The sequence below is a fragment of the Oncorhynchus masou genome, chromosome 1 (genome assembly GCF_036934945.1).
Source record: "Oncorhynchus masou masou isolate Uvic2021 chromosome 1, UVic_Omas_1.1, whole genome shotgun sequence".
NCBI classification, from domain to species: Eukaryota; Metazoa; Chordata; class Actinopteri; order Salmoniformes; family Salmonidae; genus Oncorhynchus; species Oncorhynchus masou.
Window position 1 is genome coordinate 34,045,273 of NC_088212.1, and position 21,476 is coordinate 34,066,748.

Sequence of the window (21,476 nt, forward strand, 5' to 3'; positions counted from 1 at the left end):
TAGTTCACCAAATTGTATTTTATGTGACAAAACAAGTAGTCATTGTGTAGAGAATCATTGTACCATCTAAACTGCTGTGAAATATATTTTACATAACCAAAAATATTGTATTTTCAGCTGTTTGAAGCTGGTGTACAAAACCGAAAGTACACGAAAACTAAACTTAAGAACAGGAAGCATAGAAATAGAGCACCTAGAACAGATCCACCGCTTCCTAGATTGGCTTTAAACGATAATGACACATTTCCATGTGAATTTGGTCAGGTTGCACAGAAAGTTACATATTGTAGGTTTAACTTATAGTTAGTTAATATCAGTGGCGTACAACGCACTGCGCAGCCCCCACAAGGCTAGGGTGCCCCCCCCAAAAAAACATGTAATATATACAGTACCAAGTTTGGACAGGGTTATTTTCTACATTGTAAAATAATAGTGAAGACATCAAAACTATAAAATAACACATATGGAATCATATAGTAACCAAAAAAAAGTGTTAAACAAATCAAAATACATTTTATGAGAGATTCTTCAAAGTAGCCACCCTTTACCTTGATGACAGATTTGCACACTGTTGTCTGCTTTTCCTTCCAGCACAGAACCCCCACACATCACACCTCCTCCTCCATGCTTCACAGTGGGAACCACACATGCGGTGATCATCCATTTACCTACTCTGCATCTCACAAAGACATGGCGGTTGGAACCAAAAATCTCAATTTGGGACTCATCAGACCAAAGGACAGATTTCCACCGGTTCTATTGTCAATTGCTCGTGTTTCTTGGCCCAAGCAAGTCTCTTCATATTATTGGTGTCCTTTAGTAGTGGTTTCTTTGCAGCAATTCGACCATGAAGGCCTGATTCACGCAGTCTTCTCTGAACAGTTGACGTTGAGATGTGTCTGTTACTAGAACTCTGTGATGCATTTATTTGGGCTGCAATTTCTGAGGCTGGTAACTCTAATGAACTTATCCTCTGCAGCAGAGTTAACTCTGGGGCTTCCTTTCCTGTGGCGGATCTCATGAGAGCCAGTTTCATCATAGCACTTGATGGTTTTCGCAGCTGCACTTGAGGCCACTTTCCAAGTCCTTTAAATTTTCCAGATTGACTGACCTTCATGTCTTAAAGTAATGACGGACTGTCATTTCCCTTTCCTTATTTGAGCTGTTCTTGTCATAGTATTTTACCAAATAGGGCTTTCTTATGTATACCAACCCCACCTGGTCACAACACAACTGATTGCCTCAAATGCATTAAAAAGGAAATAAATTCCACAAATAAACTTTTAACAAGTGTCGTGGAAAATTGCAAGATTATGTTATAATGTTTGAATTGCATTGTAATAGTTGTTACATTCGACAGAATAGAGTACTGTGTGTGTGTTCCATTGAGGATGGGCCTCTATGAGATAGCACTGACAGAGGAGATTTACAATGTCTTTGGGTGATAAAACCTAAAGAGCATTCCAGATTGGATGAGGTTAATGGTTCTGTGCTATGAAGTACCAGGAATGAGATTAGAACCACGTCTGAGGGACCAAACTGAACGATAATTTATAGTGAATGTTATCTGGCTAAGGGATACTCCTTTCTCAAGAAAAAGTATTTCTTTGTGAACAGTTCCTCAGATCTGTGGATCGTCATATAAGTTGAGAGGGATGTATTTTGGCTATAACAGATCTTTGTACTTTTCTGGTGGGACTTTTCAATGGTTCATTAGAGATAGCACATCATTGAAAATCAAAAAGGGATATTGCAAAGCTCTTAATAAAAAAATATGTAGTTTAAGTGTAACTCTGACTGGTGTGAAGTTTGTAACTCTCCTCATTTGGTAAAGCAGAAAAATGCCACCACACAAAGCACACCTGTTAATTGAAATGGATTCCAGGTGACTACCTCAAGAAGCTGGTTGAGAGAATGCGCAAGAGTTTGCAAAGCTGTCACCAAGGTTGATACTTTGAAAAATCTCAAATATAAAATAAATGTCGATTTGTTTAACTCTTTTTTGGTTACTACATGATTCCATATGTGTTATCTCATAGTTTGTCTTCACTATTATTCTACAATGTAAAAAATAGTAAAAAATAAATAAAAACATTGAATGAGTAGGTGTTTCCAAATGTTTCACTGGTACTGTATGTTTTTAATTCATTTTTTTTTTACAGTATTGAAAATCATACAGTCAGTATTTTGAAATACCCCGGTATACGGAATAAACGGTATATCGCCCAAGCCTAGTTTTGATGTATTTCTAATACCTTTGAAGAATTTGTCTGCAAGATGTTTTTTAAGGCCTCTTTTCCATCTGTTTTACCAGAAATCAAAGCATTCATCTATTCCCAATTTTTTGAACATAAAATTTTGAAAAAAATGATATATGCATTAATTTCTAAAACATATAGACTCTTAGCTTTCATTTTACACCAAGTTTGATTTGCTTCTATGAACTTGACATTAGTGCTCATTTGACTTTTTACGTGGAATGCACTGAAGTAAATCCAAGGCCAAGCATCCCGTTATACTAAAGCTCTGAGTGGCCCACTGGTTTTACACAGAGGAAAATGGGAGAAGGTGTGTGTGGGTTTGTGCGTGGATGTATGTATTCATGCATGTGTGTGACTGTGTGCGTCTTTGTGTGAGAACAACAGGGCAGGGTCTCTAGTTTACTGACTCCTTTAGAGAAGGGGCTATCCCATTCCACCCCTAACTCCTGGGACAGCTGAAGGATGGGAGAGGGAGAGAGAGAGGGAGAGTATAACAGAAAGATCTAGAAGGAGAGAGAGAGTTGTCATTGTCCCTAGGGTCCAGCGATGGTTGAGTCACAGTGGGGGTTGGGGTGGTGTCAGTGGAAGAGGAGTGTGGTTCTGTAGGCTTTTTGTAGAAGCTATTTGTAGAACTAGTAGCCTTGCCATGTAACCCTTTGTGGGTTAGTGTGTGTGATTGGGTGTGAGTGTGTGGAGGGTGGTATGAGGGTGGTGTGGTTGGGATGAGGGGTCGATGGCTACAGATTGAGGGGTAATAGTTTGGCAGGCTGGATGCTAATATTGTCTGAACGGGGGCTTCCAAACATACAGGCAGACCACCTGAGGGAGGGGAGGGTCAGAGTTGGTTGTCATGGCATCTCCATTGTCTCTGTGTGCTGTGGAATGCCTCGGTACGGTAGCTAGCTATTCACTCAGCCCCACTTAGTTCCTCTAGCCCCCTCATTGTCTGTTCGTCCCACTGTGTTAGTGTTTGAGTGTCCCCATACACTGGCTCTATTAGATTAGCTAAACGGCTAAATACACACTCACTAAAGAAAGCCAACACCCACTCAACCCTTTTTCTACTCCACTTCTTGAGTCTGTGTTGCCTAATTAATTATTATCAAAGAGAGGAACTAATCCCATTTATTCCTGTGCAGTGTAGTAGAGGATTTAGGCCCAAAATCAACTCTACACAATATCCTGCACATTACCTCCAGCCCCCACTCGTTGACACTTCCTGTAATACCCCATACACTGGTAGATTTGAAAGAATTTGGTCACGTACACAGTTTAGCAGATGTTATAGCGGGTGCAGCGAAATTATTGTGTTACTAGCTGTTAACAATGCAGTAAAATGTCAAACAGATACACACATAATCAACTAGGAATGAATCCAATTAACAGTCCAAATAGCACTGTAACAGTAATCCAAATGCAATCTTTACGTATCTACACCGGATGAATTTGCACTATATGTACTAGGAATGATATGTATAGCAGTAGATATATTAGAGTGAGCTACACCATACTGTACATATAAAGTGGGTCAACAGTATGTCAACTTTAAAGTGACCAGTGACTGTTATGGTTGCACATTTTGGGGAATATTCAGAGGTGGAAACTTTCCGTGGGAATTAACAAAAATATATGGAAATTAACATTACTACTATTTAAATGGTTTTTGCATTGGATATATTTACCATATCATATGGAGCAAATATAAACCTTTTACCTTATCATAAGTAGACATAATTGCAAATTATTAAATTCTTCCAATAGAAAAATAAAAATAACAATTTAGTTACGAATTGAACTTTAATTAAATGAGTTGACTCTTCACATGGGGTGATTTCACTGAACAACAAAAGAAAGGGAACATTGAATAATCCCCAATGATCCATCGCATCTCCCAAAAATGTTTTCAACATACATCTGTAAAATGATAGTCTAGAAACTAAAGCTTTGGTTGTTATCCTCTCAGGCTTCCATGTCTTCTCCATGGACCTCCTCAATGTCCACCTCTTGAACATCAGACTCTGAGGCCTCATCTTCACTGTCACTTTCCAACTTGGTTGAGGATGGCTCGTTGTCAGGCTCAAAGAGCCTAAACTTTGTCTGGATTTCCACCAATTTTTCAACCCTTGTATTGGTCAACCTGTTGCGTGCTTTGGTGTGTGTTTTCCCAAACAAGGACCAGTTGCGCTCTGAGGCGTCTGATCTTGGTGGGATTTGGAGGATGAAAAAGAGAAAGAGCCTTAGATCCACAAAGTCCCTTCCACCAGGTGGCTGATGAGATATGTTGGGACGATAGATGCCATATTGCATCTCCATCCCAAAGCCCTCGCTTGGAAGTGTACTTCGCCAGACTGCCAAGAACCTTGCCCTCATCCAGGCCACAGTGGCGAAACACGATAGTGATGACACCATAGGCCTTGTTGATCTCTGCACCAGACAGGATGCTCTTGCCAGCATGCTTGGGGTCCAACATGTACGTTGCGGCGAGTATGGGCTTCGGCAGAAGTCTTAACGTTTTGTGATGTATTTCAGAATTGAAGTTTACTCTGCTTGGAGCAACAGTGAAGTGGGCAGGGCAGTACAGATTTCTTCTCTTACATCTGCAAGCAGAGTCTGAACATCAGACAGGATGGCATTGTCTCCCTCAATCCGTGCAATGGCTACTGCTATAGGTTTCAGGAGTTTCAGGCTGCTTACCACTCTCTCCTAAAAATACATCATCCAGGAGGATCGTCTTGATGGGGCTGTCCATATCGGCAGACTGTGATATGGCCATTTCTTGGAGAGACTCCTTCCCCTCCAGGAGGCTGTCAAACATGATGACAACACCACCCCAACGGGTGTTGCTGGGCAGTTTCAATGTGATGCTCTTATTCTTCTCACTTTGCTTGGTGAGGTAGATTGCTGCAATAACTTGATGACCCTTCACATACCTAACCATTTCTTTGGCTCTCTTGTAGAGTGTATCCATTGTTGTGAACTCTGCATCCAGCAAATGAGTAGATATATCATGTCTGCCTGGAGGGGTGTATGCTGTGCGAAGAACATTAAGAAATCTCTTCCAATACACATTGCCTGTGCGCATCAGAGGTGAACCAGTTGCATACACAGCCCAAGCAAGACATTCATCAGCATTTCTCTTACTACCTTCCTCCATTGAGTCAAAAAAACTTCTGATTCCAGGAAGAACATGAGCTGTTGCTATCGATAAGGTATCTGATTCATCATTTTCACCTTGAATAGAAGTAGAAGCACTTTTGTCAGAGGTTGCTTGTTGTGAGCGCAGAGGGGACTTTATGCACTTGGCCAGATGATTCTGCAACTTTGTTACATTCTTCACATATGATCTGGCACAGTATTTGCAAATGTCCACAGCTTTTCCTTCTACATTAGCTGCAGTTAAATGTCTCCACACATCAGATAGTGCCTGTGGAATTTTCCTGTAAAGATTAGAAAGAAATTAGTAAAAAATAATAATAATACAATTCCATGTACAGATAAATAGTTAAACAGTTAGATTAAACAACTCCTTTGTAAGATACATGTTTTAAAATGAAATGTGTATGGAAACAGGTGAATTAACACTCCTCAGTTAGAAGGCTCAAGCAAGCTAAAACCCTCATGGTAGCAAAACCTAACTAGCAGAAGTTGTTAACAAGTTAGAAATTATTTAAACACACTTTGCTGTAGGCTACTATTTACTAGTTAACAAACAATCATGTATGTCCTATAAAATATATTCACCCCACCCAGTATTGTAATCAAAACTTACCAGAAAGCATGTAGTCCTTGGCTCAGACAGTGTAGTAGTGTGGGCTCAATAGCATCTTATTAGTGTGCAAGATCTTGAAAATCAGCTGTACATGTGATGGAAGAATGCATTGTGCATGCAGAGGGTTGCAACTCCCTTGAATTGAGGATAGTTTAACAAAATATGCCACAAGACCTAGATTTGCTTTATGTGTATCCCACAAAAAAGGTTCACTGTTATAAGCTAACTTTTTTTTGATGAATTTTGGAAAAAATTCCCGGAAAAATTCCCGGGCTTACCTTCCCATGGAAAGTTTCCGAAAATTTCCCGGAAAGTTTCCGACCCTTTGCAAACCTAATGACTGTACAGTATGTACTGTACATAGGGCAGCGGTCACTAAGGTACAGGGTAGACCTAGTAGCCGGCTAGTGACAGTGTCTGAAGTTCAGTTCAGGGTACTGGGCAGAGGCCGGCTAGTGGTGGTCCAACAGTCTGATGGCCTGGAGATAGAAGCTGTTTACCAGTCTCTTGGTCCTAACTTTGATGCACCTGTACGGTCTCTGCCTTCTAGATGGTAGTGTGTGAACAGGCCGTGGCTGGGGTCCTTGATGATCATCTTTGCCTTCCTGTGACACCGAGTGCTGTAGATGTCCTGGTGGACAGGCAGTGTGCCCCTGATATTGTGTTGAGCTAACCGCACCACCCTCTGGAGAGCCCTGTGGTTGCGGTGGGTGCAACTGCCGTACCAGGCGGGGATACAGCCCGTCAGGATGCTCCCTGTAGAAGTTTGTGAGGGTCTTATGGCCCGGGGCCAAGCCACATTTTTTCAGCCTCCTGATGTTGAAGAGGTTCTGTTGCGCCTTCTTCACCACACTGTCTGTGTGAAGGAACTATTTCAGGTCTTTGACTCGTTTTTGACCCTCTCCTCTGCTCCCCCATCGATGTGAATGTCTCCTGTAGTCCACGATCAGCTTGTGTTAAATTTAAGGGAGAGGTTATTTTCCTGGCACCACTCCGTGAGGGCTCTCCTCGTTGTTGGTAATCAGACGTACATACCACTGTTGTATCGTCGGAAAACTTGAAAATTGAGTTGGAGACGTGTGGCAATGCAGTCATAGGTGAATAGAATGTACAGAAGGGGGCTGATTCTCCTACCCATCAAACCCGCGCTGTTGAAACTGAAGCCTCTGAAGCTACCAATCACCACACAGAGATGGGCCTGTTCTGTCTAACTGCTCTCATAAGCAGAGGCATTGTCTTATTTTCTGAAGGAGGGAGCTGGATAATTATACACCATACTGAGATACTCTCATTTATTCCTCTAGTTAGAACCCCACCCTCTTGCTGTTCCGTTCTCCAGCCTAAAGATTTCCAATAGATCCTACAGAATATACACAGCTGTGGTGAGGAAGTTAGGGTAGGTTTGCACTGAGCTTCAGTACTGGGGTACAAAAACAGTGTGCACAAGATCCTTTTCTGATCCCATGCCTGTCTTTTCCTCTCATGTCTCTCTTACATGATACATTCTTATAACTAAACAGACGGAATTTAGACCTACAGAGGTCTACATTGTGACATAGTCTGTTATATGGGAGTAAACTATCCTACCATCTGAGATGCCTCTGTCTGTTGCATAATCTGTTTGTAATACAAAAGGGACACAAGCCAGTCTATCTAACCCTACGCATTAAAACGCATGTGTTTGTAACGGTCTGATGTGTTCTGTTCCAGTGCTAATGACCAACTGGTAGATGCTTATTTATAAAAACCCTCTTAGTTCCTCACTCCACCCTATCTGAGATATCTACTGCAGCAATGTCTGATTTTCAAGGTAGGCTATTCCATGATGACTGAATTGCACATTGCAAATATTCAAACAGGCCTGGCATTATGGGCAGGCCTTAGGGACCTTGGCCCGCCTTACGGTACCTCGTTGCCTTTCCAAATAAAATATTGGTAATTTATTTGACAGGCACGTTGGCAAGTGCACAGTGCACTGTTAGGATGGTGGATTGCCCTAAAGTAAATTGATGTTTCATCAAAATCATCTAAATAATATCATTCAAAATACTTCACCAGCCTCTAAAATACATGTGAAGATAATGTGTCTTGAGTATAATTTAAAACTTTGCATCAAGAAGAAGGGGAGGGGGGTTTGGCAAGATATGGTGCATCTCTCTCGACATAGCAAGCAAACAGCTTCGGGAATTGTTAAGGGATTTTTGATCAATAATGACTAATTATGTATACATTTCAATCAGGACTGACTAATCAGAATACTATTATGTTACTGTATCGATGTATGAATTTTCTTTTAACCTTAGTACTGAATATAATGTGTGTAAATATAATCAAGAATTAGAACAATGACTGTCTGTTCCTTGGTAGAAATGAATGAACTTATCTCTAGACTGGCTAGAATGCTTATCTACACAGGCAGACCTTGACTCTGGTCATTAAGTATCTAAGTCTTGAGAACCATACAGCCATTGTACTGGAGCGGAGATGAGACGGGGTAGTACGCAAACTAATGACGTCATCTTCAGTTTATAACCTGTGGTAAACTGTATCATGTTCAGTACTCTCGAGAATAAACGCAGCTGGTTGATTTTTGAGACTGGTCTCTGTCCATTTTATTCAAATAAGAGTCTTACAAATTCTTAGGAATTGACAGTGTTTAATTGTAAATAATTGTAACTTTGTTGCCTTTTCAGAAAGTTGGTTTAATTTTGGTTAATTGCACATTACCGGTTGAATAAATCAGGAATAAAATAAAAAAAACAATTTAAAATGTGTGTCGCACTGCCAAGCCAAACAGTCACAAATGCGACTGCAGTATCGAACCCTGTCGTGCTCTGTACTCTACCAGCCAGGGTCCTGCTGAAGCTGCTACTGCTCTAAACCTTGTTGCCAGGCTCAACCACTTAGCTGCATCAAGCCCCCCCCCCCCCTCTCTTTGTGCATTTCCCCTCCTTGAGTTGTAAGCAGAAGTTACTGGGTCTGATTACGTTGTTATAGGGATGGATTCCACCTTCACAGATGAAGTCTAGTGCTGGACATAACTTTTTTTTTATCTCAATGGAGAATCTCCTTTGAAAATGCTTTTTAATCCAGGACGAGGTATAATCTGTGTCGGGGATACCGCCCCATAATGGTATTGAGCATAATGACATTCTACTGTATCGGTGCCTCTCCTCCTCTCTTCTGGTGTAGCTGGCGTGCTGCTGTGGCTCGGCAGCCTGCTCCTGTTGTTGTGGCTGCTGTCCTAAAATCAAGCAGTCCACATCGACACGCTTCATGTACGCCCTCTACTTCCTCCTCGTCACCGTCATCTGTGTCGTCATGATGTCACCCACCGTGGAGCAGGAGATGAGGGACCACGTGAGTATGCGGACGATCGCATGGAGACAGTCACACCCGCACGCACGTACACACACACACACGTACACACACACACACACACACACACACACACACACACACACACACACACACACACACACACACACACACACACACACACACACACACACACACACACACACACACACACACACACTCTGCTCTACGTGCATGCACACACACACAAAACATGCTCGCACCACCTAAATGTCTGGTCCTGTCTCGTATCCGGCCTTGATGTTGTTTTAGACACAGAGACCCAGTAAATCTCTAGAATAGTTTTGGACGCTCTAATCTCCACAAAAACCCTGTAATAAAGCCTTCCCTGGAAGAGTGGAGCGGAGCTATGGAAAAGGCTGCTGTGTGTCATTTCCTGTGTGTGTAATTGTACGGTAGTTAGGATGGCCTAGTTTAGTGCAGGCTGCCACAGGGGCTAACTCAGAGTTACAGCCTCCCTCAGTGTGCTCTGTCCTGCTGCCAGTTCACTCCTGACTACAAGAGGAACGTGGCATGTACAGTAAACCCCACAGTTCAGTTACTACACCCTAGCTCAGTTATTCCACATATACATGTATGTCCATGTACTGTAGGCTACATCTATTTATCAGGATACTCTACCAAGTTAATGCTTCATTCTCTGTCGGCCCCAGCTCAGTTTGTAGTTAGTACAGAGGGCTCCACATGGGCAGGTGAAGGCCACAGGTGTGAGGCTGCGAGGTGGTTATTATTCACAGAGGGAGGGTAGGGACTAGGGAGCTGAGTGAAAGAGGGAACGCCACGGTGCTATTCAGCATTTCCTGGGTGTGTGCTTCTCTTTCTTCAGTATTATGGTGTTCTGTCTTTGCTGTGAGAAAGATGCCACTTTCCGAATGGCTTTACTGCCCCAGGCTGATCCACTCTGGACTCTTAGCCAGTTGTTATTATGGAGAAAAGTCTTAGTAGCTCTCTGTTTGTTTGATCCACCCATTGTGAAAGTATTGTCTCGTGGGTTTGGACCGGTGCTGGAGCTGGGTCAGGAGCTGGAACTGGGTCAGGAGCTGGGTCAGGAGCTGGAGTTTTGTCGGGAGCTGAAGCTGGGTCGGGAGCTGGGTCAGGAACTGGAGCTGGGTCAGGAGCTGGGTCGAGAGCTGGAGCTGTAGTACGGTCGGGAGTTGGAGCTGGGTCAGGAGCTGTAGTAGGGTCGGGAGCTGGAGCTGGGTCAGGAGCTGTAGTAGGGTCGGGAGCTGTAGTAGGGTCGGGATCTGGGTCAGGAGCTGAAGCTTGGTCGGGAGCTGTAGTAGGGTCGGGAGCTGGGTCGGGAGCTGGAGCTGGGTCAGGAGCTGTAGTAGGGTCGGGAGCTGTAGTGGGGTCAGGATCTGGGTCAAGAGCTGAAGCTTGGTCGGGAGCTGTAGTAGGGTCAGGAGCTGGAGCTGGGTCGGGAGCTGGAGCTGGGTCAGGAGCTGTAGTAGGGTCGGGAGCTGTAGTAGGGTCGGGAGCTGGGTCAGGAGCTGGAGCTGGGTCGGGAGCTGGGTCAGGAGCTGGGTCGGGAGCTGGGTCAGGAGCTGGGTCGGGAGCTGGAGATGGGCCAGGAGCTGGGTCAGGAGCTGGGTCGGGAGCTGGAGATGGGTCAGGAGCTGGGTCGGGAGCTGGGTCGGGAGCTGGAGATGGGCCAGGAGCTGAGTCAGGAGCTGGGTCGGGAGCTGGAGATTGGTCAGGAGCTGAGTCAGGAGCTGGGTCGGGAGCTGGAGATGGGTCAGGAGCTGAGTCAGGAGCTGGGTCGGTAGCTGGAGATGGGTCAGGAGCTGAGTCGGGAGCTGGGTCGGGAGCTGGAGATGGGTCAGGAGCTGAGTCAGGAGCTGGGTCGGGAGCTGGAGATGGGTCAGGAGCTGAGTCAGGAGCTGGGTCAGGAGCTGGAGATGGGTCAGGAGCTGAGTCGGGAGCTGGGTCGGGAGCTGGAGATGGGTCAGGAGCTGAGTCAGGAGCTGGGTCGGGAGCTGGAGATGGGCCAGGAGCTGAGTCAGGAGTTGGGTCGGGAGCTGGAGATGGGCCAGGAGCTGAGTCAGGAGCTGGGTCAGGAGCTGGGTCAGGAGCTGGAGATGGGCCAGGAGCTGCAGTAGGGGGTTTCCCTTCTGGATGTTCCCCTCTAAAAATGAGCCGAGCCCTTCATGAGCTAATGATGTTATCTTTCTCTGTCTCTCCGATGGTGATGTTATTATGCCTCATTGTAACAAAATACTATTACAACACTTTTCTATGTGTCATCTGGCTTGGTCACTTGGTCTGAGTAAATAGGAGAGCATGTCACTCTTGTTGACATGGTCTGTAGGGAGTGCAACAGTGACACACAAGATCAACATGGTTTTGGCTGAAAACTATAACCAGCTTTAGTTCTAGGAAATAACACTGATTGTTTATCATATTAACTATTCAATTGTTTTGGGATCCCCATTAGCCGACGCCAACATTTAAAAACATGAACATAGACATTACAGACTTACATTACTACATATCTGTACATAGGCCTTAACTAGGTTAACTGGGTCAGACAGGCATTGTTTTGTGAGGTGTTGTTTTATTGTTTTTCTAAAGATAATTTTGCTGTTTGCGTGAGTAAAATCTCTCTCTCTCTATGTCTCTGTGTCTCTCTCTCTAGGTCTCTCTCTCTCTATGTCTCTCTATATGTCTCTCTCTATGTCTCTCTATATGTCTCTCTCTCTAGGTCTCTCTCTCGGTCTCTCTCTCTCTATATGTCTCTCTCTCTCTAGGTCTCTCTCTCTATATGTCTCTCTCTCTCTCTAGGTCTCTCTCTCTATATGTCTCTCTTTGTCTCTCTCTCTCTGTATAGAGCATACCCCTTGCTTTGTATCTCCATATGAAACAGATGTTTCACACACACGCACACACACACACACACACACACACACTTGCACACACGAACACACCATTGGCGATTTTAGCATGTAAATCTTGGTGGGGCAAACATCTTGCATGTCAGCAAAGCCACTACACAATTATTAGGGTGAGGCACACGGGCTACTTACAGCTTACTACACAACATAATGAACATCCTACCCTTCTGTGTCCTACTACTCTGTATCATACTATGTATCTTACAACTCTGTATCATACTATGTATCTTACAACTCTGTATCCTACTACTCTGTATCCTACTACTCTGTATCCTACTACTCTGTATCCTACTTCTCTGTATCCTCCTACTCTGTATCCTACTACTCTGTATCCTACTACTATGTATCTTACTACTCTGTATCCTACTACTCTGTAGCCTACTACTCTGTATCCTACTTCTCTGTATCCTCCTACTCTGTATCCTACTACACTGTATCCTACTTCTCTGTGTCCTACTACTCTATATCCTACCCTTATGTATCCTACTATTCTGTATCCTACTACACTGTATCCTACTACACTGTATCCTACTCTGTATCCTACTACTCTGTATCCTACTACACTGTACCCCACTACTCTGTATCCTACTACTATGTATCCTACTACTTTGTATCCTACTACACTGTATCCTATTACACTGTATTCTACACCTCGGTATCCTACTACACTGTATCCTACTTCTCTGTGTCCTACTACTCTATATCCTACCCTTATGTATCCTACTACTCTGTATCCTACTACTCTGTAATCTACTACTCTGTATCCTACTACTCTGTATCCTACTGCTCCTGTATCCTACTACGCTTTGTCTGCAGTGGCTGTGGTGCTGAACTTTAAAACTTCTTAAGGTATAGGGGGCAGCATTTTCACTTTTGGATAAATAGCGTGCCCAATTTCAACTTCCTCATGCCAAGAATCTAAGATATGCATATTATTAGTATATTTGGATAGAAAACACTCTAAAGTTTCTAAAACTGTTTGAATCATGTCTGTGAGTATAATATAACTTTTTTTTTGTTACTAGGGGGCAGTATTTTCATTTTTGGAAAAATAATGTTCCCGTAGTTAACGGGATATTTTGTCAGGACAAGATGTTAGAATATGCATATAATTGACAGCTTAGAATAGAAAACACTCTAAAGTTTCCAAAACTGTAAAAATATTGTCTGTGAGTATAACATAACTGATATTGCAGGCAAAAGCCTAAGAAAAATCCAATCTGGAAGTGACTCATCTTTTGAAAGCTCTGTGTTCCAATGTGTCCCTATTGAGCAGTGAATGGGCTATCAACCAGATTACTTTTTCTCCGTATTCCCCAAGGTGTCTACAGCATTGTGACGGAGTTTTACGCATTTATGTTGAAGAATACCCGTAAGCGGCTACATTGCGCAACTGGTCACCTGATGGCTCCCAGAGTGATTCTCACGTAAAATACAGAGGTAGCCATTATTCCAATCGGTCCTATTGAAAAACCAATTGTCCCGGTGGATATATTATCGAATAGATATTTGAAAAACACCTTGAGGATTGATTATATACAATGTTTGCCATGTTTCTGTCGATATAATGGAGCTAATTTGGAATATTTTTCGTCATTTTCGTGACTGCAATTTCCGGGCGATTTCTCAGCCAAACGTAAAGAACAAACGGAGCTATTTCGCCTACAAAAATAATGTTTTTGGAAAAAAGGAACATTGGCTATCTAACTGGGAGTCTCGTGAGTGAAAACATCCGAAGCTCATCAAAGGTAAACAATTTCATTTGATTGCTTTTCTGATTTCCGTGACCAAGTTACCTGCTGCTAGCTGGACAAGATGCTATGCTAGGCTATCGATACACTTACACAAATGCTTGCCTAGCTTTGGCTGTAAAGCATATTTTGAAAATCTGAGATGACAGGGTGAGTAACAAAAGGCTAAGCTGTGTTTCAATATATTTCACTTTTGATTTTCATGAATAGGAATATTTTCTAGGAATATTTATGTCTGTTGCGTTATGCTAATTAGTGTCAGTCGATGATTACGCTCCCGCATGAGGGATGGGGAGTCATTAGAGATCGGGCTACTTTTTTAAACATTCTGTTAAAAATCGCGCATCATTTCAACGTCCTGCTACTCATGCCAGGAATATAGTATATGCATATGATTAGTATGTGTGCATAGAAAACACTCTGAGGTTTCTAGAACTGGTTCAATGGTGTCTGTGACTATAACAGAACGAGTTCCGTGGTCAAAATCGCCAGAAAACCTGGTCACTAAATCGACGAAGAAAAAATCAATCCGTCAGCCCATGTATTGTCTATTGGAAGGAAAAATAGTTAAGGCTGAGAATACAGTTCCTATAACTTCCACACGATGTCGCCAGTGTTGTGATTTCGATTCAACTAAATCGTTGGTCATCTGAGTAATAGCCACATCCGGTTGTCAAGTCCACAGCTGTAAACAATGGAACCGGAAAAGTTAGTTATGTTTCCCAAACTCGTGCTTATTGAATACAGATCGCTCCGTGATCAATTTGATCGTTTATTAACATTTAGTAATACCTAAAGTTGGATTACAGAAGTAGTTTGAAGTGTTTTGTCAAAGTTTATAGGCAACTTTTTTTATTTAAAAAAATAACGTTGCGTTTAAAAAATGTGTTTTTACTGGATCTGACGGTGTTCATAAATGGACATTTTGGGTACACAAGGACCGATTTAATCGAAAAAAAGACCCAATTGTGATGTTTATGGGACATATAGGAGTGCCAACAAAGAATCTCATCAAAGGTAATGAATGTTTTATATTTTATTTCTGCGTTTTGTGTAGCGCCGGCTACGCTAATTCCTTTGTTTACGTCCCTTCTGGTATTTCGGCGTGTTGCCTGCTATCAGATAATAGCTACTCATGCTTTCGCCGAAAATCATTTTACAAATCTGACTCGTTGGCTTGATTCACAACGAGTGTAGCTTGAATTGACTACCCTGCATGTGAATTTTAATGAACGTTTGAGTTTTAACGAGTGCTATTAGCATTTGGCGTAGCGCATTTGCATTTATTGTTGGCAGGGGGAGCGGTTGCGTCCCGGGTGGGCCAGAGAGGTTAATGCCATTACCAAAGGAGGTAAGACAACATATAGCCGATATCCAGAGACCCACCCCCTAAATGTCATTATAGCCGTCCAATTTATATTTATTTTCCTTTAACTGAGAGGGGTGGGCTGTATAGCCTAACCTAGGCCTACTAATGTTTCAGCCTACTTTTATTTCCCTGTTTTTTTGTTACTTTTATTACTTGGGGTTCCCTATGTCCCTTGGGGGAGGTATATGTAGGCTGGGCTATTGATTTTATTTTTCTCCCCTCTTTTACTGTAGTCTGGACGAGGGCATCTGCGTCATTTACTCAATGCGGGGTGGAGAGGATGAGGCATTTCTTTGGTGGGGAGAGGGAGACGTTGTGCGTTGCTCACTGTTCCCCGTTTTTGTTTTAATCGGAACACGGAATTGAGACTGAGCGGGGGGGGGGGGTAATAGATCCAACGGGATGTGTCGAGCTGTTTGGGAACTCGGCTGGGGTGTTCAGAGATTATTATTTTATGTACACCATTTATTTTCCTTTTATGTGAACGCAGCTGTAACTACTATCCACTTTTACCCAGCGATGACTTGCACTAAAGTTTGATTACTGTTCAATGACGATGACTAGTACCTTAAATCTATTGACGTGGAACTGCCATGGTCTAGGTCATGCAATAAAACGGAAAAAGATACTATGTGCTCTAAAAAAGGAAAAAGCAGACATCGCGCTATTACAAGAGACACACCTCTGTGATGCTGAACATGCCAAACTCCGCAGAGCTTGGGTGGGACAGGTGTATTTCTCATCTTTCAAATCTAACAGTAGAGGCACAGCCATACTTATCCATAAAAATGTTCCATTCATAATTGACAAAAACATATCTGATCCGGAGGGGAGATTTATTTTGATAACTGGGTCACTATATGGTCAACCATTTACTATATTAAACATATACGCCCCTAACACAGATACTCCTGCCTTCATGTCAAAAATGATAACCCTGTTCAATGAGCATTGTGTCTCCTTTGGCGTGGTGGCCGGAGATTTTTATTGTACCCTTAACCCAACCCTAGACAAATCATCTCAAGTCCCCATCACAAATCCTAGATCTGCAAAGATGTTGAACTCTCTTACTAAAGAGATGGGACTGATAGATATCTGGAGAGAGACTAATAGCTCATCTATGGACTATACATACTACTCTAATGTCCATAACACCTACTCCCGTACAGGTTACATTTTTAACCCAAAGAGTTTCAAAAATTCATGTACAATCGGACCCATAGCACTTTCAGATCACGCAGAGGACGAGGTCACATACGACCCAAAAGATATAAATTTAACTTTTCATGATTTTTACTGCAAACTATACACCTCAGAGAGAACACACAGAGGCAGAACTCCACTCTTTCCTAGAGGGAATCTCGCTACCGAAACTATCAGAGACCGACCAAGAAGATCTCAACTCCCCCTTCACTCCTGAGGAGATCCTGTGGGCAATTACCTCCATGCCACCTAATAAGTCCCCAGGCCCAGATGGATTCCCCAGAGAGTTCTACAAAGCTTTTTGGCCCCAGCTCCGCCCTATCTTCATGCCAATGCTGGAGGATTTTTGCAAAAACGGAGTTCTCCCAGACTCGATGCACACAGCCCGCATTACAGTGCTGCTAAAAAAGGACAAGGACCCCCTATCCTGCTCGTCCTTCCGGCCCATAAGCTTGTTGGATTTCGACTATAAAATAATTACCAAATTGCTCGCCAAAAGACTAAACACTCTTCTTCCCAAAATAATAAAAGCGGACCAAACTGGATTTATTAGAGACAGATACTCTTCTGATAACATTTGCTGTCTTTTTGATATTATTGATCAAGTAAACGCACAGAAGACCCCTGTCCTGCTGGCTTCACTGGATGCTGAGAAGGCGTTTGACAGGATGGAGTGGAGCTTTCTGTTTTCAGTCTTAGAAAAGTTCAATATGGGCCCAAATCTTATTAAATGGATCAAATCACTATACTCTCATCCAAATGCCATGGTGACTACTAATGGACTGAACTCTGACAGATTCCCTCTGGAACGGGGCACAAGACAGGGGTGTTCGCTGTCCCCCCTGCTCTACTTGTTGGGGGTGTAGCCTCTGGCAGAGCTGATAAGGAGCAATCCAAGTATTATGGGTGTTTCTGCAGGCGGCCTGCAGCACAAGATTTCGCTTTACGCGGATGATGTCTTGCTCTACATATCCAACCCTGAGAAATCTCTCCCTCTCATTTTAGACACAATTGCTCAGTATGGCAAGTTTTCAGGTTATAAGATCAATTTTAACAAATCCACTGTCTGCCCTCTCAATATTACACTCACCAGCTCTATGAAGACACTATGTCCTTTCCAATGGAAAACACAGGGGTTTCAATACCTCGGGATCTTCATAACACCAGATTTGAATAGCCTTTTTAAGGAAAATTATCTTCCACTCCTGGATCGAATCAAGAACGATCTCCAAACCTGGATCTCCCTCCCAATTAGCTTAGTAGGAAGAATTAATGTCATCCGTATGAACGTCCTCCCTAGACTGAACTACTTATTTCAGATGCTCCCATGCTATCTCCCAGTTTCCTTCTTCAAAACAACTAACCAAAGCATCACCAAATTTATATGGGGCAATAAAAAACCTAGGATCAAGTTTTCCACTCTATCGAAACCTGAATCTAAGGGTGGTCTTGCCCTTCCCTCCCTTCAATTATACTACTTGTCTGCCCAAATCCGCAACATCCTAACATGGAACACAAACAGACAAGAGTCAACGTGGATTCAGATAGAAGCCCAATCCTGTGGTTCATTGCCCTTAAGCTCAATTATATATTCATTAATAACTTTGTGAAGTGGGCAACATAGCCAAAACCTTTGTGATTTACAGCACCCTACTAGCGTGGAGGGACTGTATGAAATACCTGGGCATTTCCTCCCAAATATGTTCTCACTCGCCTATAGTAGGCAACCCAGACTTGCCAAAAGCCCTGAGGGATGCCAACTTTAATCTTTGGCATACTCTAGGAATCAGGACCTTTTCAGACCTATTTCATCAGAAAACCACTACACTGAAATCCTTTCAAGAGCTCTGCAGTGAATTCGATGTGCCAAGATCCATTCATCTTCAAATTAGACATGTAATTTCCTCATTTACCTCCAAGAGGAGGTTTAGAACTCAGTTGAATGGAGTTGAAACCCTTCTTGTCACAGCACAATCCATTAAAGGCAAAATATCTTACATCTATAGACTCCTTTCTGAGAAAGGAGGCTCCTCCTTTACTCCTTTGAAAATAATCTGGGAAAAGGACCCTGGTCTGACTATCAGTGATGAGTTATGGGCGGAGGTTTGTGACAGGGTATACTGCTCCTCTACCAATGTAAAAATGAAAGAATCTAAATTACACATTTTTGTACAAATTTTATTATACTCCTTTGAGACTCCATAGAATGAAAACAGATATGTCTCCTAACTGTAAAAGATGTACCTCTGAAAGTAGAACTGTAGCTGTAGAGAGATTGCCAGATTCTGGCAATCTATACATACTGCTGCACAGAAAATACTAGAGGTACAGTTTGATATGACCCCGTGTATCTATCTTCTTAATGCCCAGCAGGACTTTGTTCTTGATCCTGACAGAGAAAATTTGCTTATGACTATTACATACTTTGTTAAGAAATGTATTCTTCTATTGTGGGCCTCTAATACCCCTCCTACATTTAAAATGTGGATTGACCAGATTGTTGACTTTCTCCCTCTTGAAAAGCTCACTTATGACCTCCACAAGAGACAGCCCAAGTTTGATAGACTCTGGTCTCCACTACTCAACTATATTTCAAACTGGACAGAGTGAACGGGGTGACTAGGGAAATGCGCAGATACAGTGCCTTGCGAAAGTATTCGGCCCCCTTGAACTTTGCGACCTTTTGCCACATTTCAGGCTTCAAACATAAAGATATAAAACTATTTTTTTGTGAAGAATCAACAACAAGTGGGACACAATCATGAAGTGGAACGACATTTATTGGATATTTAAAAAAAATTTAACAAATCAAAAACTGAAAAATTGGGCGTGCAAAATTATTCAGCCCCCTTAAGTTAATACTTTGTAGCCCCACCTTTTGCTGCGATTACAGCTGTAAGTCGCTTGGGGTATGTCTCTATCAGTTTTGCACATCGAGAGACTGAATTTTTTTCCCATTCCTTCTTGCAAAACAGCTCGAGCTCAGTGAGGTTGGATGGAGAGCATTTGTGAACAGCAGTTTTCAGTTCTTTCCACAGATTCTCGATTGGATTCAGGTCTGGACTTTGACTTGGCCATTCTAACACCTGGATATGTTTATTTTTGAACCATTCCATTGTAGATTTTGCTTTATGTTTTGGATCATTGTCTTGTTGGAAGACAAATCTCCGTCCCAGTCTCAGGTCATTTGCAGACTCCATCAGGTTTTCTTCCGGAATGGTCCTGTATTTGGTTCCATCCATCTTCCCATCAATTTTAACCATCTTCCCTGTCCCTGCTGAAGAAAAGCAGGCCCAAACCATGATGCTGCCACCACCATGTTTGACGGTGGGTATGGTGTGTTCAGGGTGATGAGCTGTGTTGCTTTTACGCCAAACATAACATTTTGCATTGTTGCCAAAAAGTTCAATTTTGGTTTCATCTGACCAGAGCACCTTCTTCCACATGTTTGGTGTGTCTCCCAGGTGGCTTGTGGCAAACTTTAAACGACACTTTTTATGGAGATCTTTAAGAAATGTCTTTCTTCTTGCCACTCTTCCATGAAGGCCAGATTTGTGCAATATACGACTGATTGTTGTCCTATGGACAGAGTCTCCCACCTCAGCTGTAGATCTCTGCAGTTCATCCAGAGTGATCATGGGCCTCTTGGCTGCATCTCTGATCAGTCTTCTCCTTGTATGAGCTGAAAGTTTAGAGGGACGGCCAGGTCTTGGTAGATTTGCAGTGGTCTGATACTCCTTCCATTTCAATATTATCGCTTGCACAGTGCTCCTTGGGATGTTTAAAGCTTGGGAAATCTTTTTGTATCCAAATCCGGCTTTAAACTTCTTCACAGCAGTATCTCGGACCTGCCTGGTGTGTTCCTTGTTCTTCATGATGCTCTCTGCGCTTTTAACGGACCTCTGAGACTATCACAGTGCAGGTGCATTTATACGGAGACTTGATTACACACAGGTGGATTGTATTTATCATCATTAGTCATTTAGGTCAACATTGGATCATTCAGAGATCCTCACTGAACTTCTGGAGAATTTGCTGCACTGAAAGTAAAGGGGCTGAATAATTTTGCAAGCCCAATTTTTCAGTTTTTGATTTGTTAAAAAAGTTTGAAATATCCAATAAATGTCGTTCCACTTCATGATTGTGTCCCACTTGTTGTTGATTCTTCACAAAAAAATACAGTTTTATATCTTTATGTTTGAAGCCTGAAATGTGGCAAAAGGTCGCAAAGTTCAAGGGGGCCGAATACTTTCGCAAGGCACTGTACATTTTGTGTAAGGTACTGTAAAACCTAAAAACAAATTATTGGCCCGTCGTCGCAGCGAATGCTAGAAATAGCTGATAAGAACCTTGATAGTGCTGCTGCAAGTGTCATATACGTTTTTTTGTGTGTTTTTATTTTAATTTTGTTTTTGAGTATGTGTGCGTATGTATGTATGTATGTATGTATGTATGTATGTATGTATGTATGGGTATGTGTGTGTGTGTATGTATATATGTATGTGTATATATTTTCCTTGGTGCATATATATATATATATATGCACCAAGGAAAATAAATAGATAAAGTCAAATAAAAATAAAAACACTTATTTTTCTTAATCTTTCATTTTAATTGTATTTTTATTTTTCCAAATGTACTATTATAATTTTTGACTTTTTATTTTTATTTTTTTAAGCCTGTCACATCTGTGAATATGGAATGTGTTTTGTTGGTTGATTGAAAAACAAGAAAACTTGATAAAACTTTACATTGAAAAAGCATTGCTCCCCCCCCCCTCTCTCTCTCTCTCTCTCTCTCTCTCTCTCTCTCTCTCTCTCTCTCTCTCTCTCTCTCTCTCAATTCAATTCAATT

At 42.3% G+C, this 21,476-nt stretch overlaps 1 protein-coding gene across 2 annotated transcripts in view; it reads left to right on the forward strand.

Moving 5' to 3' along the window:
* The window catches only part of serinc5 (serine incorporator 5), a 60,491-nt gene that overhangs the window by 11,444 nt on the left and 27,571 nt on the right, over positions 1 to 21,476 (forward strand). Inside the window, exon 2 of one of the 2 annotated variants that reach the window (XM_064969721.1) lies at positions 9,223 to 9,390. The exons of the other annotated variant lie outside the window; for it this stretch is intronic. Coding sequence (XP_064825793.1) covers positions 9,223 to 9,390 — 168 coding nt within the window. The remainder of the gene's footprint in view (positions 1 to 9,222; positions 9,391 to 21,476) is intronic. 2 annotated transcript variants of the gene reach the window in all.